Source organism: Labrus mixtus, chromosome 4 (assembly GCF_963584025.1).
Source record: "Labrus mixtus chromosome 4, fLabMix1.1, whole genome shotgun sequence".
Lineage (NCBI taxonomy): Eukaryota > Metazoa > Chordata > Actinopteri > Labriformes > Labridae > Labrus > Labrus mixtus.
Genome location: NC_083615.1, coordinates 1847689 through 1874872, shown reverse-complemented (window position 1 = coordinate 1874872; position 27184 = coordinate 1847689). Strand labels below are relative to the sequence as shown.

The 27184-nt window shown below is 41.4% G+C and overlaps 1 protein-coding gene across 1 annotated transcript in view; it reads right to left on the bottom strand.

Moving 5' to 3' along the window:
- LOC132972328 (transcription factor Maf-like) overlaps positions 1-13787 on the bottom strand; it is a 46801-nt gene extending 33014 nt beyond the window's left edge. The window contains exons 1-2 of the mRNA XM_061035081.1: positions 12357-13787; positions 5224-5294 (exon numbers count right to left, since the gene is read on the bottom strand). Coding sequence (XP_060891064.1) covers positions 5267-5294; positions 12357-13324 — 996 coding nt within the window. The 5' untranslated portion in view covers positions 13325-13787 and the 3' untranslated portion in view covers positions 5224-5266. The remainder of the gene's footprint in view (positions 1-5223; positions 5295-12356) is intronic.
- Between the last annotated feature and the right edge of the window lie 13397 nt (positions 13788-27184).

Sequence of the window (27184 nt, the reverse complement as noted above, 5' to 3'; positions counted from 1 at the left end):
AACCTTCATTTACGCCGAGTGTTTCAGCCAGACGATTAACTTCTCTTATATTTTTCTGCAAGAGTAATTAACTTTTCTCTACAATGTAACTCTCACAATTACGTAAATACAATTTATGCATAATGTTGTGCACTGTGATCCGCCACTTCATTACTGCTGCACTAATCGCTTTTTTTCCCTGATGAACTCAGAGAGACAGAGCGACAGGACGCAGACAGCGGATAGAGACGCATGGAGTCTGGCTGACTGTCTGTCGACCTGCCAAACGTTTAGCGTTTGAACTTTTGCAGGAGTCCTTTGACTAATGGCGCAAGATGACTGAACATTTCAAACAACAACAGAAGCATCTAAACAGAAACTGAGCACGAGTGTGTGCACCTTTGCATTTTGCAGCTTTGCATATTACACAAATGAGTGCACATGTATATAAAAAGGTAAAAGGGGGAGGGACAGCAGAGTGACTCCACCACCTCTGCACCTTCCAGTCCTCCTGCTTAGGTATTTGTCTGTATTAGTTAGCTCCTTCTCAGCACTTAAAATTAATGTCATCCAGCAGAAAATAGAGGCTGAAAGCTAAAATTCAGCACTTTCCAGGCAGCCTGGTTATTTATCAAGCTAACAAGGAGAAGATGCATCCCGCTTCAGCCGGGGCCTGGGAAATATATGCCATTAAAAAGCCCCAGAGCTATAGTGTGTGAGGGGGGGGGGGTGAGGGGTGTCAGGAAAGAGGGGATGGACGGCGTCGCCCCGCGATATGGATGCAGGAAGAGCAGCAGACACATTTATAAAAAGAGACAACAGAAGAAGTTAGAGGGAACACAATCCTTATTCTGCATGTGCTGCATGTGTGGATATGAAGTGCTGATTGTGCTGGTGGCTATAAAAGACGATTCCTTTAGGGGATACAGAAGACGTAGTTTGGAGCTTTTGAATAAATCATGCGCTGCCACAGTGAGCTTTAGCACTAATTTTCTCTTTAGGAGCGGGGGTGTTGAAACGCGTCCCGGGGACTGTTAGCATTGTGCCGTGTTAACATCTCTGTGTAGCATCAGGAGCTAACGGCGCCAGTGTCGGAATTCAATTAGACGCCGGGTGCAACGCTAAGCAGCTAGCATGGGGCGGTCACCACAGGGGGAAACAGAGAGGAGGGGATGGTGGAGGAAAGAAGGTGTGTGTGTGCGTGTGTGTGTGTGTGTGTGTGTGTGTGTGTGTGTGTGTGTGTGTGTGTGTGTGTGTGTGTGTGCGTGCGTGCGTGTGTGTGCGTGTGTGTGTGTGTGTGTGAGAGAGGAGAAGGAGGCTGCAGGCAGCAGGAAGGCCCTGGGCTGCTGGCTGTACGGTGATTCAGGGGAATACATTATATCAGTGTAACCTCGGGCTCATCACAAGTTCCTCTCTCGATCACACACACTCACAACCTGAGGACAACAGTGGCTCTGAGGCTGACACACACACACACACACACACACACACACACACACACACACACACACAATGGTAACAGCTTTACAACTAATTACGTTTGAATAAAATAACACAAACCCGCTTTAAACAAGTGAAACACGGGAGAGAAAATGATTAACATAAGTTGAAAAGAGGGAGAGAGAGTTGATGTTCGGAGGGCTGGCTTGCGGGGTTCAGTATCATCTAGTCTGTGGTTTAGAACAAGTAAAAAAACACACAACACGTTTTTGAAAACAAGCCAAATCTAAACACAGCGTTCACTTTGTGTGTCTTTAAAACTGCAGAGACAGAGAGAATCTTTTTCCCCTCTTTATTCATTTATTACACTCATCCAAATCTGGTTGCTATACCTCTCTTTTTTTTCAGTGCAGACCTCAAAGAATGACCCAAACACCCTCCTCTGTCACTCTGTTTGTCTGGATATAGAGTGATGGTGTCTGTGTCGAGACCGTAGGAGTGTAACGAGTCTCACATGGAGCAGCGAGTAGTTCTATATATCCCATAGTGAATAAATGCAAAGGGGAAGTGTGTCAGATTGTGGATGGAGAAGATTCCACTGCTGCAGTCTGTAGGAAGTCAAAATGAAACTAGAGAGAGCCGGTATGAACTAAAGGGGAATAGGTGTGTAGAAAAAGGACAAACATAAAGAGCAGGTGTATTTCAGTAAAAGGGGCTAACTTGTGGAATTAAGAATGTGTAGTTCACTTTCCAGATCTAAATTTTTGTTTTAAAAAAATGGTGTTTAACAAAATATAAAAGGTCGGTTTGATTATTTTTTTGTGAGTGTGACTTCTGTTTTGTTTTTTTTGTTTTTTTGTGACCAAACTAGTCGTGTCTTAAATAATGAGATTTGTAACAAAGGGTAGGTGTAATAAGATAAAGCTTCAGCCTACACCTTTTAGGTCAAAATGGTTTTGTTTTTTTCTTTCTGCTACTACAAATGAAGTGTTTAAATTCTGTGGAATTTTGCTTAAATATTAGATATAGCATCAATATTCCCTCCAGTCCAGTCCAGCACGCTGCACATTAACAAGCCTAAACAGATATCTTCATATACAGAACGATCCACTTTCTGCCAAGTTGATGTTTATATTTTTCCTCCAAACAGTCAGCCGTGTTTAAGGCTTTTTTTATTAACACGATTTCATTGACATTTTTTTTTCTTGTCCATGCACTGTCCATGTTTTCCACTTTCACACACCCTTTCTTTCTCCCTCTATCACACTCTCACACACCTTGATGTGTGCGCGTGTAAGCGTGTGTCCTTCCTCCTCTGCCGTGTCTACACTAAACCTGACCTGCCTGCTGTCAGCCACAGAGGCACCTTGCCTCCCCCCCCCCCCCCCCCCCCCCCAACCCCCCCGAGTGGCCGACTCACCCCGTCACCATGAGGGGGGAAGACGAGTCGTGGAGAGAGGGGGGTAGGAGGAGGTTCAGGGATGATAACAGGGGGGGTTGAAGGGGTGGAGAAGGGGAAAGTGGGGGTTGGTGGTGTGGGAGGTGCGGGGGGGGGGGGGGGGGGGGGGAGTTGTGGATGGGTAAGGTGGGGGCTTCTTCTTCAAATGTGCCCTCTCCTCTCCTGCGCCTGTGACCTCAGAGCTTCTGACAGCCAGAAAAGTGCTGAAGCATGCAGGTGTCCTCACGCCGCAGACACACACACACACACACACTAATGCTGGAACACGTGCTCCACACACACACACACACACACACACACACACACACACACACACACACACACGCACACACACAAGCAAACAGACGCAGGTGTCCTACCTTAGCAGCCTGCACAGTTTTTTTTTTAACTCTTTCACCACTTCCATCCTCCTCCTCCTCCTCCAGGTGACACTACACCTCATATTAAATGTCAGACTTCTGTCTTTTTGTCTCGATATTTAATTTATAATAATAAAAAAAATGAAGCTGTAGTGAAGTGCTAAATCGATGATAAAAAAAAAACCCTCACAATGCTGAGCACATGAGGAAAGTAGAGTATTCTGTCTGCTGGACAGTAAAATTAGCCCCTGCTGATGCTGTACTTTCCTCTGTCCAGCCTCTCCACTGTAAAAACCCTGAGGTGTCCACAGAGTGTCCTGCCCTGTCTGAGTGTGTGTGTGTGTCTGTAGGAGGGGGGGGGTTAGGGTTAGAGAGTTGTATTACAGTGGTGATGAGTCGCCTGGCTGCGAGGGATGATACCTCAGCAGCACCCAGCATTGACCAGGCCTTTAAATAAAGCCTTCGATCCTCCAGCAGCAGAGAAGGTCACCGGCTGCCTCTGGTTACCCTGCCTGTCTGTCTGTCTGCAGCCGCGGCCAGGAGCCCATCGCTCCCTTCCTTAGCCTCCTCCTCACCTCCTCCTCCTCCTCGCTCACCCTGGCATGCATGTTAGCATTTAAAATCCAGGTAACTTTCTGCCTCCCTTTACTCTGCTAGTTTTGAACACTGCATCCTCTTTTATGTTTCAGGTCGTGGGTGTTTAAACTCCACATGTTAGTCAAGGAGCAGGAGTCTGACCTGATGAATTGAAAAAGAGGACAGTACAATCATTTCCCCCCTCACAGGTGAGTGTTGCAAGCATTTCACAGGGCTGCATAAAATCCACCATGGTCACTTACTCAAAATCGTCTACATTCCTTCCATTCAGCAAACCAAATGTATGCAGGAAATTCCATCGACGTAAAAATCTATCCTAAGATTGTGGTTAGTAAAGAAAATCTTCACAGTTCAATAATATTCACTGAGTTTTGGACGCCCAAGTTTTCAATCAATTTCAATTCCATTCATCTTTTTTTTCTCTCCGACCAAAAAAACTCGCCCCTAGCTTTCCCCCCTTTCTCTGCACTCCCACCATCCGTCCGTCCATCTGCATGTCAGCCAGAAAAATAAAAAATAATCTTCAGTGTTTTTTTCTCCGCAGAGAGAGGCAGAGAGAGTGAAGGAGGTCAAAGGGTTGAAGAGAGAGAGAAAGATTTTGGCACCATCCCATGAGCACTGACAATGTCACCCTCCTGTCGATCAAGCAGTATACTGTCAGAGCCCCCAAAAACAGAGAAGTGCGACATCACACACGGCGGACAGCGTCACAGAGATTCATGAGAAATAAAATGAAAAGTAATCCCCCCTTGGTGGCTTGTGTTTGTGTCCTTTTGAAGGAGATCAATACAATTCTTATTGATTTCACACAAAGAGATCTTACTTTATGTCTAAGGTGAAATATAAACTTTAATAATAAAATACATTACATTCAAATATCAGGATTTTTAAGACGTTTACGTTTAAAGCTCCTGTTTCATTGTTTGATTTTTATGCTCTGAGAAGTGTCTTCAGTACTGATGGCTTTGAAATCAAACAAGAACAACATTTATAAAGAATTCAAATCGTGCTGATGATCTTTAAAACACTTTCAGAGTGATTTATAATTCATATTGTAGAGAAAGTTTTACTTGGATAAAAGCTTAATTTTTTTGTTTCCTTTTCTTCTGGGGAATAACTGAAAGTCGTTTTTTAAATCAGTCCATAATTTTGATTAGTATTTTAAACTAATGGCAGCACATTAAATACAGCTCGAACATGACGTGCTGTATTGTCATTCGGCAGACGAGAAATTCAGAACATAGATGTCTGTTATTCAGAATGTCAGACCTATGGGAAGTTTTATGTTTTATTTTACTTTGTGTTCAATATTGAAGCAGTGTAATTTGTGTAATATGAATGTGTGGTGTAAAGTCAAGCAGTGATAAAAGACTAAACAGGACAAGTTACCTCAGACTCCCGGGATGTGGGACGGAGAGGTCAGAGCTCTGTATCACAGGTGGAGGAATTTTCTTGATGTCCTGCAAAGATGGAGGACAGAAAGTTTTTAATAAAACACTCAGAGTAACAAAATATTCACACTGACTTGATCTCTTAAAAATCTTGGACCGAGTGAAACATTTATGACGACAATATATTTTTTTTAAATTGACATGCTGATTTCATAAAATACTTTCTAACATTAACAAAAGTATAATTATTAAATACATAAATGGTTAATAAATACATTTAAAATAATGTTTTCTGAAAAGTTTAAACAGAAATACACTGGAGCAGGTCAGACTCTCCCACAATCAACATCTAGATATCTGAATCAAATTGTCTGTTGATAAAACCGATCTAATATTTCAGTCGACCAGATGATCGATAAAGAAAAGGAACAAACGCACACACACACACACACACACACACACACACACACACACACACACACACACACACACACACACAGACACACACACACACACACACACACACACACACACACACAGACACACACACACACACACACACACACTCTTATTGCAGTGACTACCAAAAGGAAAATCTATTCATGAACGCGTACCTAAAATAAATGGAAGATTCTAATATAATATATTCAATATACATTTTTTTTTTAAAATCACAGTTTAAATGAGTGATTTAAAATAATCACACTGAGATCTTATCATCATATACATGATCATATTTTGTCAGAGAGGCAAAATCCGCAAATCATCCTGACAAACTTTCCTCTGGCCTCGGTGGAGTGAAGGAGGGGAAGGAATCGACAAAGTGTATTAATTCCCCTCAATCCGTCTCCTGCCACAAAGAGAGCCATTCATTTCTCTGTAATCTGATTCACACTGAGGCCAAACGGACTCTGACCCATTCAAGCCACACAGCAGCTCCCAGTGACACAACTGCATGCAGTCACCTGAAAAAAAACAAAAACGTTCTGACACGCACACACACTTGAACACACACACACACACACACACACACACAAGTGTGTCAGACTGAACTTAACTCTATGGTTGCACAGCTGTATCACCAAGAGATATGAGTCTGCTCAAAGTTACACACAGCTAAAGGTGGACAAACCTCGAGCATGATGAACACACACAGGGTTAGTGACATCATTCACACACGCGCGCGCACACACACACACACACACACACACACACACACACACACACACACACACACACACACACACACACACATGCACACATGGAAGCATGCACTCCTATGCATGCACACAAAAACTTCCAGGCATACTTTCATCGCATGTGTCTACTCTGTGTGCACTCATGTTAACTAAACACACACACACACACAAACACACACACACACACACACACACACACACACACACACACACACACACACACACACACACATACACACACACACACACACAAACAGGCTGGGCTTGGCAGAGGGCGGCTACATGGCAGCAGTGTGTGGGGTCAAGGCCTTTCCCAGGTACAAATGAAAGGGAGAGAAGAGACCGTGGAAGAGCCAAACAACACTGTGGGTCACCTTGCCTGACAGAGGGATCAATGTCTGTTTGACTGGCTGGGAGGGAGAGAGAGAGAGAGAGAGAGAGAGAGAGAGAGAGAGAGAGAGAGAGAGGCTGACTGCAGCAGAAGAAGGGTAAATCACCCTCTCTCCCGCTTCATTGAGATGCAGGTAAAAACACACAGGGGTCGGGCTCGGCTCCAGATCCATCCTGCATAACACAAACTTGTGCATGCGCAGACTTTAATGCTCACACACACACACACACACACACACGCATGCATTAAGTTGCACAATGAACTCAGATTTCAAAAGATCCCATGCAACGCCATTCTAGTGCGGTCTATAAAACACACACACTCCACTGACTCTGTGCCCTGCAACTCAACTCAGTGAAAACATCAACACAGCCCGAGCTCTGTTTATCTGCAAGTGAGAATATTGTGATCACATATCATTGAATCGTAATTAGCTTTCATCTATTGCCCTTTAGTTATGCATTCTGAGGAGAGGCTTCTTTATGCCAGCAAATGCAAATGTAGCGGTTTGGATTCTGCTAAACACTACATGTGCACATTCTTCCCAGTAATCTTTAATTCGACCACAGATGCACACAATCACATTTACTCCTTTGCCCATGTTTCTGTATGCTTGGATAAAATAAGTGCATGTAAAGCCAATTGAGCCGGATATATACTGACTGTGGAGGCAGAGGCAGCAGCACAAACCTGCTTTACAGCTGCTGCATTCTCACCACATGCATCGCCCGCGACAGGAGGGGGGACAAGTTAAATTATTAGGGGTTTCAAATAAATGACACATAACTCAGGAAACTGCAAAACGGAGAGAGAGAAAGAGAGAGAGAGAGAGAGCTCTGCTGGTCTGCATGATGGACGCAGCGCAGAGGAACATAAACAGCAGCTGATTTAAATCACTTTAAATGTAAATGTTTATCGCGTGGAGTGATGCAGATGTGGACTGAGTGGAAGAGATTGAAATTGTTTCCTCTTTTGAATGCAAATATGTTTGAAGCATTATGTGGGGGTTTGTGTCGTCGGGAAGGTTTTCGCTCTCAAGGTAAAGAAAAATAAATCTACACTTCAGGTAATTGTTGTGTTGAAACCAAATGTTTCACTCCAGTTATTACAAGTTGTTGTTTTTTGTAATTAAACTAATTAAATTTAGTTAAAAGAATGACGATAAATGTTAAAAAATAAATACAAATTTTAATTTCTCAACTAACAATAAAATACACTTTTAAATAATTATTGTTTTAAATCCAAATAAAGAAAATCTACGTAGCAACCCGAGCTCTGCTTCAGCTGCTCTTAAATAAATTGGGGTGTGAAAGTGCTATGAAAATTAATACAGCTGCACATTTATGCACCTTTTCATTTTTCTTTGTCACTGAGATTATTTTACCTCAAGATGTTTGTGCAGGTTTTTCTGTTGATTGACATTAAAAGCTACTCGCATCCCAATGTCATGATAAAACGAGTCAATCCTATAGATTAAATGCACTCAGTTAAAAGCGTATATACACTCCCCTTCCACAACAAGGTCAAATAAAAGACAACGCCGGCTGCTCATTGGACACTCACACAGACACTTAGAAAACTCTGCACATCCGATGTCCTATTAATCTGCAACATTAAAGCAGAGCACACGATGATGATTCAAATGTCGATACTGATAAATTTCAAAGTGATTTCCCATAGTTGACCTGAAAGAGAGAGTCCAATATTGTGACAGCAGACAACTGCATTATCTTTAATAACCTAATCATTGGACAGACTGCAAATGATCACGGCGCACAAGTCAATATACGCATGCAGGGCCAGAGAATGGAATTACAGTTCATACTGATAAGATTAATAATGTGTGTGTGTGTGTGTGTGTGTTACATGTCGAGACTTTTTCATGCTGAGAGGAAGCGTGAGGCCGAGAGAGAAGCTGAGAAATGAGGAGGATGTGCTGAAATATTGTTTCCTGTTTCCTTCTGTCCTCCTTTAACACAGGAAGTGAATCGGTGTTATTTTTTCCTCCGGCCCCTTACAAGTCAAAACAACACACACACACACACACACACACACACACACACACACACACACACAAATACAGAGAGAGAGAGAGAGAGAGAGGGGGGGGGGGAGAGAGAGAGAGAGAGAGAGAGAGGAAGAAGCACCCTACTCTATTTCCACACCTCCTCATCAGCAATCTTCCACTTTATTATTCTCATTATGTTAAATACCAGAGCACAATAACTGTTAACCCCTGAACCTGCACTGTACACACAAAGAAGACCGGCCTGTCACTCACACTGTCGATACACAGGCAAGGGTCCAGGTAAAAACAGTGCCGGGGGCTAAGTCCTGAGACTTGACTAATCCTATATCTACCTCACAGAAGACAGAGGGAAAAAGCCTCCCCAGTCCCAGCGTTATAACACAAATGTAATTAAATAGCACACTATATTGACCTAATCAGATAGCAAGGGCCATAAATTAGTGGACACATGCTCACTAAAAGGCCCTCTCCTCTCAGCTAGGAGGCATCTCTGATCGTTTATCATCTGAGAGGAGCAGCCAGTATCTCTCTCTCTCTCTTCTTCTCTCTCTCGCTCTATCTCTGTCTCTCACTCACTTTTAATCACAGAGGAAATCATTCCTGCAGGCATGACAGGATCATGCTCTACCATCTTGTTCCTCACTCTGGGGCCAGTATGGAGCCAGGAGACTGTGCAGGTCAGACACTGTTGCACAGGTGAGACACAGACTGAGTGAGTCTTTGTGCATTTGAACGCATCACTGCTGGGCATTTGCAAGTTTTCACGAGCCACACACACACATTTGAAATGAACAATTCCTCATTATTTTCACGCAGGAACATGCAGGCACCACGACACCTTCCTTATATTCTTCCAAAAATAACAAACGTAACTGCACACATGTCCAGCAGCATGCATCGTGCTGTCAGTGACGTTGTATTGCGTCACAATCAGGACCTTGCTTTTCTTTCGTGCATGCTGCTGGCCTATATGATGCTAAGGGATGAGGCAGGTTATAGAGGCTATAGCTGACCTGCCTAAACCTAAATCACTCCCAGAGTCTTTCTCTGTCCACTTATTAGGACGTATTGTCGGAAGTCAAATAAACGATGTTTGCACTGAGGTGAAAGTGGATTGCAAAAAATACCTTGCAAGACTAAGTTTGACAACAAAAACTAAATTGTCAGGTTAAATGTCCTCGATGTATTTATTCTCTTACTGTAAGTACTTGTAATCATATTACTGCAGCATTATACTGATTTGTTCGGCAGTGTAGTTCATTTTAATACGGAATTGAAAAAAAGTTATAATTCACATTTAAAAAAATATACACATTTGAAAGTACTTATATATATATGGCTTTATGTTTCCTCTGAATCTTTGTCTTCGAACAATTTGACATGAAACTTTTTGCCCCAGACAATATTCAACAGGTGGACAGCCGCCGAGCAAAAAGTGCAAGTTTACTGATCGTTGATCATTAACTCAGCCTTTTTCTAGGACAGCTGCAGCACAAATGCAAGGCCCTGAGGTAAAAAAAAAAAAAAAAAAAAGAAAATCTATAAAAAAACTTGAACATTGAGGTCGGATTTTCTGCACGTTTTAAAAAAAACAGATAAAAATGAAGAGTTTCTGTGTTTAACTGCGCAACAGGTACAGAGCGTCGTCTTTTATTTATCTCATCAAAACATCAACGAAACATCTCAAAACAGAACACCGTTTTTTTCGGGTGGGAATACATGCATCTTTTATACAAATATAATTTAACTTGAACATCATTACGCACATTAGAGCCGGACTTGATCTCCAGGCAGTTATAATTACGCGCCTCATGCGCAACATCTGCACCGCGGTTTTAAGCTAAATCCAGATGTTCCTGAACAGATGTTTAACTCGTGTGACTGACATTTGTAATCGACATCTTCTGCTTTTGTGTGGATTTAAATTTGGATCGACAGGAGTTGATCAGACTGACAAAAAAAGACAGAGACAAACAAACATGCAAAACCAAAAAGAGCAAAAAACGTAATAAAAAAACATTTTCAGGAGAATTAATTGGTTTAGATTCCATCCATGACGGTTTATTGTTAAATGGCATATTTATCAAATTCCATTTTAAAGAGTGAACACGATGTCACGAAGCTGTACTGTCCAGACAATAGACTTTCCTGCAGCTATAGAAATCACAAAAGATATATGGTTGCATTTCATGCTTTGCTTACTTATGTGTAAGGTATATCAAATGTACACTTTGACACAGTTCACGGTTTATTTACCGAATGACACCCTTAGGGTTGTGTAACAAACTTAACTGAGCTTACTACTGAAAGTAAAACAAATTAAGAAAAACAAAATACAATAAGAAGAAAGAAGAGATCAATAGTTGTTGCAATTTTGTGTGACAGAGTCTATTTCTCTTTTTATTTCAGGACATGCATCAGAGTCTTTTGTTCATTTCAAAGCATTTTATCATCAGCGCACTTGTTGAATAAATCTATTTAGTTTGGGCATTTTTGAGGGGGTGGAGAGGGGGTGTATTTGTTTCTATAAAATATAATCTGATGCTGCTCACCTTGATGGTATGTTGCCAGTCAGCAGGCCTATAAATCAATACTGAGTACAAACATGTCTTTACTCTGTAAGGGCTCCACAGAAGCCTGTAAAAATGTAGAAGTGTCCAAGATCGCGGAGAACTTTTTAATAAAGCAAAGTTCCCGCTGAATGCTCTTATTCACCTTCTTCTTCTTCTTCTTCTTTTTTTTTTTTTTTTTTTTTTTACAAAGGAATCCATAAAATTTGACGAGGTTGAACAATGCATGTAATCATCTGACACACACACATACACACACACACACACACACACACACACACACACACACACACACACACACACACACACACACACACACATACACACACAATAAAAGAAAAAAAGAGTAAAAAATAAAATGTAAATCCGTGTAGGCTACATGACCAGCATGCATGGCTTCACAAAACTGTCAGACAACAAACATCCTCCAAACGTTTTTCAGCAGCTGACTTTGGAGGATTTTAGACAAATATGAATGAAATGAGAATGAGAACATTCATATAAAAAAAATAAAATGGACTTCAAAGAAATATAAAAATCACATCAAATTGAAGCTGCTGTCCCTGAGGATTGTTTCATTTCACACCCAAAAAAAGGATTGATAAAGTGAACAGCATGGACGAGGCTTTTTTTTCAGTGTCTCAAAACAGAAAACCTTAAAAAAAATGTTTTTTGTCAAAACTGGATTCTTATTTAAATCATTAAGACATTGCTATTTGTGTTTCTTTACAGGCGATCACACGTCAAATCAAAGTCCCTCACTCTTAAAGAAACTGTTTTAAAAGTTGAAAACTCGTATGTCTTTATCTAGCGCAGGGATAAATACCCTTTATCTAAAAACCTGGGCAGCAAAAGCTATTTAAAGCTGCTCGTGAATTAAAAGTTTTTTTCCGCTTTCTTTGGAAGGGCCGATACTAAAACTTTTTCAGCGCCGGGACTCACATGAAAAACTCCGGGGATGAGGGGTTGTTGTCGCTGGCGGAGCCCCCGTTTTCTCGGAAGCCGGTGCTGATGAGCTTCTCGTATTTCTCTTTGTAGGCGTCCCTCTCCCTGGCGAGCCGCGAGATCTCCTGCTTGAGGTGGTCCACCTGCTGTATGAGCTGCGTCTTCTCTCCCTCCAGGACGTGCCGCTGCTGGACCCGCTTGTAGCGGCAGGACTGGGCATAGCCTCTGTTCTTTAGTGTCCTCCTCTTCTGTTTCAGACGGATCACCTCTTCCTTGCTGACCCCCCGGAGCTGCCGGTTCAGTTCCCGCACCGACATGGTCACCAGCTGCTCGTCCGAGAAGCGGTCGTCCAGTCGCAGGTGCTGGTGGTTTCCTGCGCCGGACTGAGACCCGGAGGAGGGGTGGTGTGACCCTGGGTGGTGGTGGTGATGGTGATGGTGGTGGAGGTGCGGTGTCCCGTTCTGAGCTGCGGCTGCGGCGATAACCGCGGACACCACGGCGGCCGCTGATCCCATCTCCTCCCCGCCCATGGTGCCTCCTGGCCCGGCTGCGCCGCCGAACTGCTGCCCCCTGGCATAGCCATCGAAGGTCTGGAGCTGGTGACTGCTGCTGATCAGCGCCTCTACGGCGTCCTCCGGGCTAAAGCCCAGAGCCTCGGGGTTCAACTGCTGTTGGTACCCGGTCATCCAGTAGAAATCCTCCAAGTGCGCCTTCTGTTCGCTCCCTGATCCCGGACTGGGCGCCGAGAAGCTTGGAGAGGGGGGAACCGAGCTGCAAGGCGTGCTCATCGGGGTGGAAGACAGGGATCCCCCGGCGACCAGGCGGCTGCACTGGCTGATGCTGCGATCGGGCTCCACCGGCTCCTTTTTCACTTCAAACTTCATCAGATCGAAGTCATTAACATATTCCATGGCCAGGGGACTGGTGGGCAGGTCGGAGTTGCTCATTGCCAGCTCTGATGCCATCCTCTTGCTGTTGACAGTCCTCCAAAGGGGGTGAGGAGCACCTGTCAAAGTGGGCTGCTGAGACACGCACTGAGCCAGCTTGATTTCTTTATTTATTTTCTTCAAAAACCGGAAGAAAAAGTGGGTTTTCTCGCACTAATTGCGCAGCGCAAGGTTTTGGTTTTGTGCGTCGATAAGTTTTTTTTTTTTTTTCCTTCAGCCTGTGTTGCACAGACGCATTGGAGCAGCGCTGTTTCCTCCCTCTCTCCCAGCGTGCGGCTGTCTGAGCGCCGCTCTTTCTGTTTCTACCATTTAACACTTCATGGCTCCTTTTAGGATTAGTGCGCCAATTTGAGGAGGTTCACGTACGTGTCCCGGCCAAATAGTTGCTTTGTGGTGAATGAAAAAAAAAAAAAACTCCACCCAAGGATTGATAGATTTTTTTTTTCTAAGGGGATCAGTCAGCCGACGAGTTAAAAAACATTGCTTACTCTTATAGGAGCCCTGACGTCAGGACTGTAATATGAAATTGACCGAGACTCAGCCAATCACGAGCCCAGCCTGGAACGCCAATTAGCATAATAGTATAGAAAGCAAAGTTTTCTCAACCGTCCGAGCACAGCTGATTGACAAACGAGACTTTAGAGGCACATTTTTATCACTTTTTCTCGAAAAAGCAATCCATTAAAAATACAAATCAAAGAACATGCAGGAGACTGCAGACATGATTATGTCAACATCTATATGTTATTATCAAGTTTAAAGTCTGCAACATCTTTATTTATTTTTAAAAAAGGCAATTAAATTCCATTATCATTTAAATAGAAAAATCCATTAGTCAAACATTCTGATTGCTTCATGACTGTTCATCAACCAGGTGTTGTTAACTCTCCTTTATTCGATGTGTTGATATAAAAACACTTTAATAAGTGTCTTTCATTAATTACTTATATTTTTAATGAAGGTTTAAAGAATCATTTCAGTGTTTCAGTCGTTCCAAACATCCTTTTAGACCTAATTATATCTTTGAAGATTCTCACTGAGCGATTAGATAAATAACCTGTAAACAACCTAAAAATCGCATAATGACAATGGATGAAGCAGTTCGTTTTTTTTCTTTTTTCAGGATAGTGAAAGTGGTTGAAAAGAGCACGGCAAGGGTCCGTTCAACGGCACTGTTTGGAAACCCAACGTCGCCACCTTGAGGTATAAAGTAATATTGCTTCTAATGGACTCATGCAGTGTCCAAATAGATCGAATCTTTATTATCATTGTATACAAGGACACAACGAAACTTTGTTAGCAGCAATCTTAAACAGCAGCGTTTACAAAAACAACAAAAATATATTTGTGGTGATATGAGAGAGAAGTATGTAAAAAGTGTCCAGAGCAGTTGCTGTTCAGTGAATGAATGATAATAATAATAAATAAATAGACAGTTGTGGTGACTGAAAGAATATATACAGTTATTATTTTGCAGTGACTGATTAATTAAACAAATATAAATATAGAGAGATAGTGTAAATAAGTGAAGTTATAGTGCAGTGAAAGAGTATATACAGTTATTATTGTGCAGTGACTGGATGAGTAAATAAACAGTTTTAGTGCGATGTATCTATCTGCTTTGAATGAACACTTTTATTCCATCATCTTCTCCTATATCTGCATCTGTAGAGTTTAAAACGGGACAAACATTTACTTCCTGAACTCGTCATGACAGAAAGAACATTTGTGGTTTATAAAATGAATTCTACAAGTGTGTGCTGTGGAGATGAATTTACAGTAAATGAAAGTAAGCAACTTTAAAGCCTTTTACAAAAAAAAAATCACTTTGTAGGGACAACCCCTCCATCTGTTTGCTTCTGGAGTCTGTAGTCTCTTCATGTAATGATCACAGCCTCAGTGCTTCCTCTCTCGTCTGTCGTCTCTCCTGAAGCACATTCCTCAGGAGTGGTGGCACATAAGAACAAACAATAAGGAGGGCCTATACACAGAGGACCGGAGAGTAAATAAGAGCACTCTCCCTGGAACATGTCACACAGGGGGGGAAGCTTCAGAAAACTACAAAAGCCGCCAGCAGATAATCCAACTCCCCAGTGTCCCCCGACGACGCGAGTAAATATTCTCCTGGTCCCTGTGACTGTTCATGGGGACTTAACGTTAAACAGGAAGAGATAAACATCGTGTTTTATTCATCAGAACACACAACAGAGGCCCCTCTGATGCTTTTGAATTAATATTTAACAGATGAGGAGGTGTCCCATCTGACGCTAAGACATCATGTTGATGCGGTTGTAGTGTAGTGTAAACTCAGACTGGCTTAAGATATAAAAGAAGAAGCAGATCTTCAGAGATCTTTTCTACCATAATAAAACACTTTGACCACATTTTACTCAGTTCAGTCGGTTGTTGCAGATTGTCTGGTTCTGTTTAAAGTCTTTCTATGTGATGTTTCACACTTAAATATAATATAAATCAAGTATCTCCTCTGAAAATAACTCTGTGAGTCATGACTGTCTACAATGGGTGTAACACCCGAGTCCCACTGTCTGTGATGTTTTCAGAGTTTTCAGAGTCCTATCTTCACTTTGTTTACATCGCCCGGACGGCCGGCTGACTCCTCCCCTCGTGTATAAAAGTTGTTTAATTGAGGGACTAGAGAAAAGAAGAATAACATACTGTACTCACTGCTTAACTGTGTTTCTAGATCACGCTCATTTCAGGTAAATTTACATGCAGTGTGAAGATACGAGCATAATAAAGATCACTAACATTAGCATGCTAACACAACAATGCAGCGTGAGTTGTTTTGGTTTCATGCTGGTGCTCAAGGGCGACATCTGCTGGATCAAAAAAAAAAAGAAATATAAAGCCTTTAAAGTTTCTGCCTGTTTAAAGGAAGCCACTGTTGCTATATAAAAGTGCTTTTTGTATATTTGAAATGGTAAATGGACTTGAGCCTGTATAGCGCTTTCCTGTGCTGGAAATTTAACAATTCAAAAGAAAGGATCACGAGTCAATCAATGTCTATGTTTAGTTTAATTCTTCTTGCAAATAGAAAGAACAAAGCTTCAGAGTGTCAACACAGTCTGAAGGAAAGCTCCAAGTAATCACAATATGCTCGGGGTTATATACACATGCTTCACAGAAAAACCTTCATGCCTATATGAGGACTGTCGATACAGGCGCAGTCAAATATCAAATACATTTCAACGTCGCACAACAGTAATGTCAAGGAAACTTCAACTCTGAGTATCTTTGATATTTAGCTATTTGTAAGAAACCTTCATCTTGGGTAAAGACAAAAGAAGAATATTATCGTATTAACTTATTGTTGCATTTCTCACGCGAGCTGAAAGTAAAATGTGTCCTCGACAGTAAACTGAATTTTTCCATTACACTACTCGGAGCACTTTTGAGGATGGAACCACAAACCTTCTGGTTGAGAGGAGGTCGACTCTACCATCTGAGACCTTCTCTTTATAAAGCATCATGAGATCACTCTTTTTTATGATTTAGCATTATACAAATAAATTATGATTGATTGCCATTGTTGTAAGTTGTCACTCAAATGATTTCATTGAATGCAGACTGTCATTGTTTCGACATAGACAGTAAAAACTGGAAAAACAACCCAACGATGTCATCAAAATTTCAATTGTTTGACCAAAAAGTCCAAAATGATAGACAGCAGTTGAAACTAGCTGCTTTGAGGAATCAGCGTTTGCCTGATCTGTTAAACCAGGATTCATTGGCCCAGAAGTTTCAAGGGTTGACAAACAGAGTTAAAAGTATCAGCCGGGTTACTGAGGGCAAATATAGTTCTGTATGCACCTCAGTCTGTCTCCCTTTGGAGCTTCATGAAGGCTGCTCAGTGCCATGAAGTTTAAAACTGTCTTCATTTTATTGAGGCTGCTTCTCGTCCCACAGTATATCACAGTATATGTGTTGGGGCCCCGGGGAGACGATGCACTTAGGTAATAGCATAAAATAATGTTATATACAGCAGAAGGAAGACAACTCCTCACCAGAGAAAAGTTATTTACCCGCCAGTGTTATATGTTAAGTTGATATGTTAAATGTTAAATTCACCTCTTATCAGAGATTTTTCTCCAAAGACAAAAAAAAAATGTGTACAAATTTTAGAAGTAGATTCATCTCCTCCCTTTAAAGGCTTTATATGTGATTTTTTGATCCAGCAGATGTCGCCCTTGAGCACCAGCATGAAACCAAAACAACTCGCGCTGCATTGTTGTGTTAGCATGCTAATGTTAGCGATCTTTATTATGCTCGTATCTTCACACTGCATGTAAATTTACCTGAAATGAGCGTGATCTAGAAACACAGTTAAGCAGTGAGTACAGTATGTTATTCTTCTTTTCTCTAGTCCCTCAATTAAACAACTTTTATACACGAGGGGAGGAGTCAGCCGGCCGTCCGGGCGATGTAAACAAAGTGAAGATAGGACTCTGAAAACTCTGAAAACATCACAGACAGTGGGACTCGGGTGTTACACCCATTGTAGACAGTCATGACTCACAGAGTTATTTTCAGAGGAGATACTTGATTTCTACATTTAAGTGTGAAAAATCACATAGAAAGACTTTAAAGTAAAACTGTAGGCATACTGTAAGAATGACGTACGTTTATCAGTTCTAACAGCATTACTGTAAAAGTCATATTTTTGTTTGTTTTTTAAAGCGAGAGCAGTGCAATTCAACGATTTGGGGAGAAAAAAAAAGTCTAACTCTTTGACTCTTTTGTTACTCTGTTAATGCCTCCGGCCTTAATGCAACCAGCTTTGTGGTAATAGTCCTGCCCCGTGCGTGTGGAGCCCGGCTTCACTGCGTTAATGAGACACCGTCTGACCTTTCAGAGTTCACCCCAGGAGAACACTGATGCATCCTGGGTAAAGGATAACCAGTGCTCCCAGACTTCCCTGTGATTTACTGGTGCAGTGACTTTACTAATTGTTACATCTATTAAAAAACATCCTCGTTACAGAATGACTTATGTGCAGTGTTACTTTTATTTTTCAGCATGCTAACCTTTTTGTTTGCCTCTGGGTCTCCCTGAAGTCAAACACACACAGACGATGTGCGTGTTGTTTGCTTTATATCCCACCTTTTGTTCAGCGGTAAGCTTCTTGTGAGGTCTGTAAAATAAAAAAGCATGCAGAAATAAAAATAATTTGATCCAGATTCTGTATAGAACATTATCACAATGTTTAACAAAGACAGAAAATCTGGGATTGAGAGCGTTTGGGGGAAGAAAAAAAAAACCCTAATTAAAACTCACTTTATGCATCTGCGAGATATGCATTTTATAAATGGCTTGCACTATTCCAAATCTTCAGCATGCCAAAAATAGCCAAAGACATTAGCATATTTAACAGACAGTAAGTTCAATAAGAGCGGAGAAACTAAACTAAAGGATTCCTGCACAGCTAAGATTATTCCCTATAATGATTCATTACATCCCCACTGGGAGGTAGGCTTCATATTCACTCAATCCGTGTTTAATGTCATATATTAAACTGTGGTGGCACTTCAAATGGGGGGGACGAGTGGGCTCATCTGAGACACATTTAATTAGCGGGACGGAAAATGAAAGGATTGGTGGGGTCCTTACTTACTGTTATATCTTTAGTAATAGTGCAAGGATATGTTAGGGGGCTGCTTCATGAAGAAATGTAACACACTTTTCTCAAATAAAAGACTCCACATCATTAAAACAAAGAGCCATATTTGCAAAGTACTATATTTGAAAGGAAAAGCAGAGACTCACACTCTCTCTCTTACTGGCAAATTTTCTGTTTTCTCTTCTCCAATCCCGCCTTCATCAGTCTTTTAAAACCTTTACATTTGCTTACCTGTACAGGAAGCAGCTCTGGATTTCAACAGCACAGAGTCTGCAGGACTAAGGGAGGGGAAAAACTAGCCCTCAAAAGCTGTGTTTCATCATTACTTTGCAGTGTAGCTGTGCACATACACAACCCAAGAGCGAGGGATAGTGTGAGAGAGAAATCTGCAACATAAAGACAGGAAATCAGTTTGTATGTCTTTAGTACTAATGTGTTTTTTTGCTATGATCTAACACTGCTTTTTGAACTCTACAGTGGCAAGAAGTCCAAGGCACCACACCTTTTAAAAACCTGAAAATGTCAACATAACGCAGAGTAAAAACTCAACAGTATAGTGTTCTGATTCAAATCACTGGATCCCACTTGATAAGAAAAAAGAAAGCTTCATGTGACTTCCTCTCTCTCTCTCTCTCTCTCTCTCTCTCTCTCTCTCTCTCTCTCTCTCTCTGGCTGTTTGCCTACCAGAAGGATGCTTCAACCTGGTAATTGGCCACAATGAGCAGACTTGCATGTGTCAAACTCTCCCCTTCACATCTGGTTATTGTCTCTCACAGCAGGTGGACATCATGCACACGGCGTCGTCTGAGCCGTCTTATCTGCTCTCGGTCTCCGTGCAACATGGCTATTATACTTTAGAGAGCGCAAGGCTGCACGTGAGGTTTTTATGTATGATTCTGTAACATGATGAAGAGATGTGGGTCAGCGCAGTCTGTGAGGTAATGATTTTCAGCTTCAGGCTTTGTGATTTGCAGAAGTTCTTGAAATTGGAGGAATTGCAAGAGGAAGTAATTCATTGTGGATTCAACATTTTACATGAAAACACTCAAATGAAGTGTCAATGGTATGCAACCTGAGCTCATCTTCTCTCATTAGACACACACTGCTACATTATTGGCTTCATTAGGACACCTTGCATCACCCCAGCATGTGTAGGAGAAGGTAAAAGAACAACAACAATACACTAATGGGTTCTAATAGTCCACCTAGAGGAAGAGAAAACATGTGTGTGAGTTAAGCTTGTTGAGGCTAATGGCTAAGATTTCTATTTGTATCTGTATACATGAACACAGTCATTGCATGTGTGCACATGGCGCGATGATTCATGTTGCAGTTGGAGGTTATGAGTTGTTATTGATGTGGCTGGTATAGGTAGCACACTATACGCTCTCTGCAGCCATACACAGTTATTAATGTCCACAGTGTCCACTCTGTGCCATTATTAATGTGACTCATATACATAAAGGGTTTCCCCATTAGTCAGAGTCCTGCTGGGCCATCAGAGAGAGAGGGGAGAAGCGGTGAAATCCTCCTCCTCTTTATCCTCCTTAACCTCTTCCCCGCATCCCCATCACACACATACAGCAGGCCTATATACTGTACATACATAATTGAAACCACACCACAGATTTGCTAAACATCATCTGTAACTCAATCATTTCAAATGTCCACAAAGTTTATTTTAATGCTTGTTTATCTAAAAAAAAAAAAGTAATTACATTTTTAGTCAATAACAGTAGCACAAAAGTCAGTTAATTGAGAAAGAAGAACGTCACCTGCTGCCCTTTGAACCTGTCATTTTCAGCCTATTTTTAGACTAAACCACTCAGTGATAAAGAGAAATAAGAGAGAAATTCAGTTGTACCGGAATCATTCAAATGTACACTGATGGTTCCTGATATCTAATGTAGAAACTCGATAGACATTAAAATATAGAGAAATCAAAAGTTTAAATTTACTCAACAACTTGCTGAATTTAGACAAATGTTCATTAGCAAACCACATAGTTGATAAACATCCTCATTACCTCTCTCTCCTCTGTCGCCCCCCGGTGGTGGAATGAACTTCCAAACTCCATGTGATCTGCAGAGTCCCTCTGCACCTTTAAGAAAAAGCTAAAGACCCAGCTCTTTCATGAATACCTACTAACTTAATGATGATGGTCTCCATATTATTGATGATGATGATGGTAATGACGATGGTTTTTGTTTGATAACGACGACTTATAAGATGGTTTCTATACTGATTAGAGCTCTCAAGAACTGCCCTCAATGTTGTGCTTTGCCTCTGGTCACTTCCTGTCAGCACCTGTGTGTCCAATCAGACTCAAAGCTGATCGTTTGCTCTTACTGACATTGTTCCCTTTTTTCTAGATCCTTGCTTGTGTTGTTCTTACTCTCTGATGTACGTCGCTTTGGATAAAAGAGTCTGATAAGTGAATTGTAGAATCATGCCTCATTATGGTAACTTGGTGTGCTGTATAGAAATGTGATTTTAACCGGCGTCTTTGGTTTATTCACTCTCATACACTGAAGGCGCTTTCACATATGAGGTCTGGTGGAGTTGGTGTGATTCAGGGGTGAAGGTGCAACATTGTTGTATTTTTTTCATTTAGTTAAGTTTGCCTTCACGCTGACCTTAGTCAAGCGCACCAAAAGCCTGTCACATGCTGTGTACCATAGCCAGCCGCCACTAAGTCGAGCTGTAGCTCTGGTCAGTGGCTATACTGCCATCTAGCCTAATGCTGCACTATGACCTGAACGTAAACAACAGGACAGTGGAAGAAGGGCAGCCGATAGCGTTACGCAGTTTGGCAGTAGTTTGATCTATAAAATGGAGAAAAAGGTGTGACCACATTTAGCATGAATACTTTAACCTGTAAGGAGGACTGAAGGCTGTTGTTAGTGTGACACGCTGAAAATGCTTTTTCATATATATATTTTTTTCTGTCATTTTGTTATATCAGTGTGTCTAGTTAAACTAATTTAATTTCCAGAAATATTTAAGTTAATTTAAATTTCTAAGAGTAAACAGTAAATACTGTGTGTTTTTTCTACCTTTTAAGATTAAGACGCTGGCCCTTTAAGAGAGGCTCAGTGAAGGAGACACAGAGGTGTGTGTAAGGCTGTGGAGCATTTCTTTAATAAAAGTGAAGATGGACGAGTTCTGACCGGTTCATTTCAAGGGTGCAACATAATCGATGCTAACGTTAGCCACACTTGACGTCGTCTACAGGCGGCCAAATTCAACCCACAATGCACTGCTTTTTGGTTAACTTCCCTCGCTTGGTTTCGGACCACGTTCGCACGAGGCGAACCGAACTCTGGTGCACTTGGAAGTTCCCCGTTTTCAAGTACATAATTTGGTTCTTTTTGTCAATACCAGAGTTCGATTGAGCATTCACACCACCCCAAAACCATACGAGCTATCATCATCATCATCATCATCATCATCATCAACCTTTATTTAAGTTCTCGGAGAGGACGACCCTCATTTAGAATGATGCAGAGAAAACATACATACTGTAAATGATAAACAACGAGAAATGAGATAAAGCTACGACAGAAAATAAAATCAATAAAAGAGCAATAAGAACAATAAAACACTAAAATAATTTAAAAGATTGAAGTTACTACAGTGATAAGTCAGTAATTAAAATCAAATAAAACAGTTACAGTCAGATATTTCTAAAGTGTCCATAAGTGTTCAAGTTCAGGTCCTGTTATATATATATTATATTCCAGGAGTTTGCAGCACTAACACTAAAATCAGACAAAGCGCACCAGAGTTTGTTTTAAACGTACCAAACAGCTCAGGTGTGAATGCACCTTTACAAAATGAGTGTGTGTCTGAAGAGGCCACCGGCTCTGTGCAGAAGAGGACAGCCATTCCCAACAACAGTGAGGTGGTAAGTGCTTCCACCTCAGACCTCTTCTGAAGTCCTCCACCCACACATGCTTTCATCCTCCGGAGACAATACAAGATTCAGCCCAAAAGAAAAACGAGGACATAAACCCCCTGCATGCAGAATGATTGAAGATTATCGCAGATGAATGTGAATATTAATTTTAACCTCCCTGTGATAATCCTCTCATTTGTTGCTCAGAAATTGAAGAATCATTTGCCTATAGCTCTCAGTAAGCAGAGGAGTGTGTGAAACTAAAGTCCCATCTTTCTGCGTTATTCCGCACTCCGTCAGAGAGGGAGAGGCAGAGACAATACAGCCCACAGGACAGCATGGCCTCATACAAAGATCCTTTATATCTGCACTAGATTAATGCCAGGAGACAAATGCACTTCCACTGGGAGATACTCACTCCTCTGGAGGACGGAGAGGGAGGAGGACGGCGGAGAAAAAGAAGGTTGATCGTTGCAGGATGGGTGAAGGGGGGGATGATGAACAGGCTTCATGTAATGTGTAGACTTTTGATTATGGCAATATTGAGTGTGGAAATGAGATTGTTTATCAAATGTGGTTTTGAGGGAGAGCCAGGAGGAGTGGTGGAATGGGGGCTGGGATTGGCGTTAATCTGGCTGCTAAATGGGTTTGACATGTTGTGTCTGTGTTGAGAAGCCAGCGGGGACATGTCTCATCTTCATTGTGCACACTTGTGGTCGAGCTCACACTTCTCATGATCTATAAACATTTGGAGAGCGATTGTATACCTTTCCCGACTCTTAACTATAAGAGCGATCCAGAGAGTGACACATTACTTTTGGGGCAAAACGAGGTTATGACAGTAAGAGCGAGCGAGACGAAGAAGAGAGGAAAGTATCTTGAAGCTTTCCCTAAAAACGCACAAACAGACTTAGTAAGAGTTAGTCATGGTTCTTTGCGCTCTCACAGTAGATTTGGATGCTTACATAGGAGCAGAGACACCCTTCCTGTTGCTTATCCGCTTCCTGAGCCTCAATTTGTATTGAAATCCCTCACAGGCAATTATCCATATGCGAATGGTGTACTTACTCTGAGCTTATATAAGTTTCTTTCTCGGTAAGCCGCACCATTTTTCATTTGAAAACTCTTGATTACAATTTCAGAGTTTACTCCAGGGAGGAGAAAATGGCAAAAAAAAAGGGTGCTCATAGTTAACACAGAGCATAAAATCCTGCTGGACCTTTCGCTGGCTGTATAATTTGAAAGATTGAATAATCTTTACCCGGCCTGATGTTTAAAATCCCTCTGCAGGAAGAGAGAGAGACGGGCAGGCAGACGTTGGCATCTATGTGGTCAGGAAGACATTTTGTTGAGTAAAGAGTTGGCAGGCAGGCTGAAAGAACCCCCCCCCCCCCACCTCCTCACCCACCCCTCAGGCTGTCAGGAGTGTCATATATCTGGGGGATATCTGAGGGCGAAGGGAGATCGTAGCCCAATTACGGGCTGATAACTAATCAATAGGCCACTTATTCCTACAGCAGGAAGTAAAGAAATGGGCCCCTGAGACAAGTAGTTCAAATTACTCTTCCTTCAACATGGGCAACCTGCTAATGATGAGACAGAAAAAAGAAGTGAAAAGGAACAAAAAATAAAGGAAAAACTGTCTTGGGAGGAGCTACAGTACTGGAAAAGACCGATGCAGAATAAAACAAGGGATGGAAACAGAGTAAACGATAAAGCACTCAGCCTGGTCGTTTTTAAAGAGAAGTTTGTTCTGCTGAACGGCTGTTTTACAGTAAACACAAAGTAGATTTATTTAAACCAAATCCAGACTTATAACACAAAGTGCTTTAAATAAATCTTCATCATCCTCAAGTCTTGCAAAATGGTTTGAATCCGATTTGTCCTATTGTCATGTACGTTTCTGTAAACTTTACTCATATTAGGCGGGGTGGGGTGGAGTGTCCAGTTAAAGGAGCCACAAAATGTCATCTCAGATATCTGTAATTATAATTCAGTTGCTGTCTGCCTGCTATCAAGCTGTGACCTCCTCCAGCAAGCATTGTAGCAGTCTCCAGCCAAGTGCAAAGCAGTTGGAATGATTCATTCATTCAACCTTTATTTATACTCGAAAGATCATCATTTACAATGACATCGAGTCATTACAGAAATAATTAGAAAACAGACATTAAATCAAAAAGAAAAAACAGGTGACAGATAAATACAAGACTCCTAAAATCAGTCTAAAATGTACTAAGATAATTAAGCGAGTACAAAACTGCAATAAATAAACACACTTATGTAAAACAGTTACAAACAGGTTGGGAGGCTTAAAATCAGGTTTCTGAAATGCCCAAAAGGTAAAAGTTAATTTCCCTCAAGAAGATGCTGCATGAATGAGGATCAGTACCTCCAAGTCTGAGGTTCTCTGACCCAAAATTGGCGGATTGCCTCCTTCTGGTGGGGAGTGAGTTACCGAACCATAATGGCCATGTTTAATCATGCCTTTATTGAATCAGTCTTGCCTTTAGTTTTTTTGGTGTCATGGTTTGGTCGACACATCTTTAAAAGATCGAAGTTCCTTAAACCAAAGTGTAAAATGGTAAAGTTGGCTGATTGGTGACTCACAGCTCCACCCAGCATCCTTGTTTACTAGACAGTTACAGCGGATAGCTACATACCTCTATCTTAAAGGATGACACCAACCCAACGCACAGTCATTTTTAGCTTCTTTCCTGTGGACGGAGGTCCAAAAGTGCTCTGTACCTGCTGCTATCACGGAACTAAACTAGCCGTCGCAATATTTGCACAAACAAAACTCATTTTGTCCGAGCAGAAGGAATAATTCATTTATTTGTGATTTGTATTACTCTTATTATCTATATGCCCTGATCGGTGGAACCTGGAGCTCTTTTATCATATTTTAGTGGGTTTTAAAGTTTTTCCTTTTCTCTTATGTGTTGTCTCTTGCTATATCCACTCTGTAATTTATGTGATGAATATCACAACATGATTGATTGATTGGTTGATTTAATTTATATTCGTGTCATGTACACAAAGTGCCCAACCCTCATGGGCTTATAAGACACCAAAGAATTCAGTTGCAGTGGTTCACATTTATAAATCATAACATTACAAAGTTGCCGGCTCCTGTCACAGTTCAGTCTTAAACAACGTGTTCGCTCTTTTTTTCGCAGGCTTTACAAACAAAATCTACTGTAACAAAAGTTCCTTTTTTAAAACACAACTCAAGTTTTTCATCGTCTAGCCAAAAGAAATCAGGATAAATTGAAGACATTCTTTTAAAAAGAACATCCCACATGTCAGCGTACATCGGGCAGTAAAACAAAAAGTGAATCTCGTTTTCAGTTTCTCCTAACTCACACAGCAAACAAACTCGGTCTTCCTCTGGCATGGCATTAAACCTGCCGGTCTCTAAAGCTAAAGGCAATGTTCCTGAACGTAGCTGAGCGCAGAGGGATCTTTGTCTTTTGGTTAAATTAAACTTAACACAGGCTTCTACACTGTAGCAATCCTTTATATAACAATACGTTCTTAGTTTTGGTTCCAGGGAGAAACATCTTGCTGGCTGCAAAACAAAACTACCTACGGGTAAAAATAAAGTAACCTGAACCTGAACCTGAACCTGAACCTGAATCTGATCCTGAACCTGAACCTGAACCTGAACCTGAATCTGAATCTGATCCTGAACCTGAATCTGAACCTGCCCAAAGCGAAGGAGTTCAAGTACTTCAGAGTCATGTTTACAATTGAGGGTAAGATGTATTGTGAGATAGACAGATTGGTTCAGCAGCAGCAGTAATGCAGGCCTATAATACTTATGACTGTCTTAATGAAGAGGGATCTGAGCATGATGGCAAAGCTTTTGATTAACCAGCAATCCAATTTCCACCACTCACATGGTCATGAGCTCTGAGTAGTGTTCAAAAGAAGAGATCAATGTTACAACTGCTGAACAGAGTTTTCTCAAAAAGGGTGGATGGGTTCCCTCTATGGAGCTCAGATACAGTATCTAGATTAGGGGGCATCCTGGGTTTCTCCTACTGGGTCTACCTTGGGGGTCTGGAGGGATTACATGACCCAGCAGACATTGGAACACCTCAAAATCCCCCAGGAGGAGCTAGAAAACTGGAAAGCATTGCTGGGAAGATGGACAAATTGGCTGACTTGTCACCAGGACCTGGCCCTGGATGAGCAGAAGAAAATATGTGGACGGATGGATGAAGCAAAAAAAAAAAAAAAAAAAAAAAAAAAAAAACCCCGCCAATGAATGGGAATCAAATTTAGTCTCACTTTTTTATATTACTTTTATCAATAAGTTGTGAGTTCTGTCAAACTGATG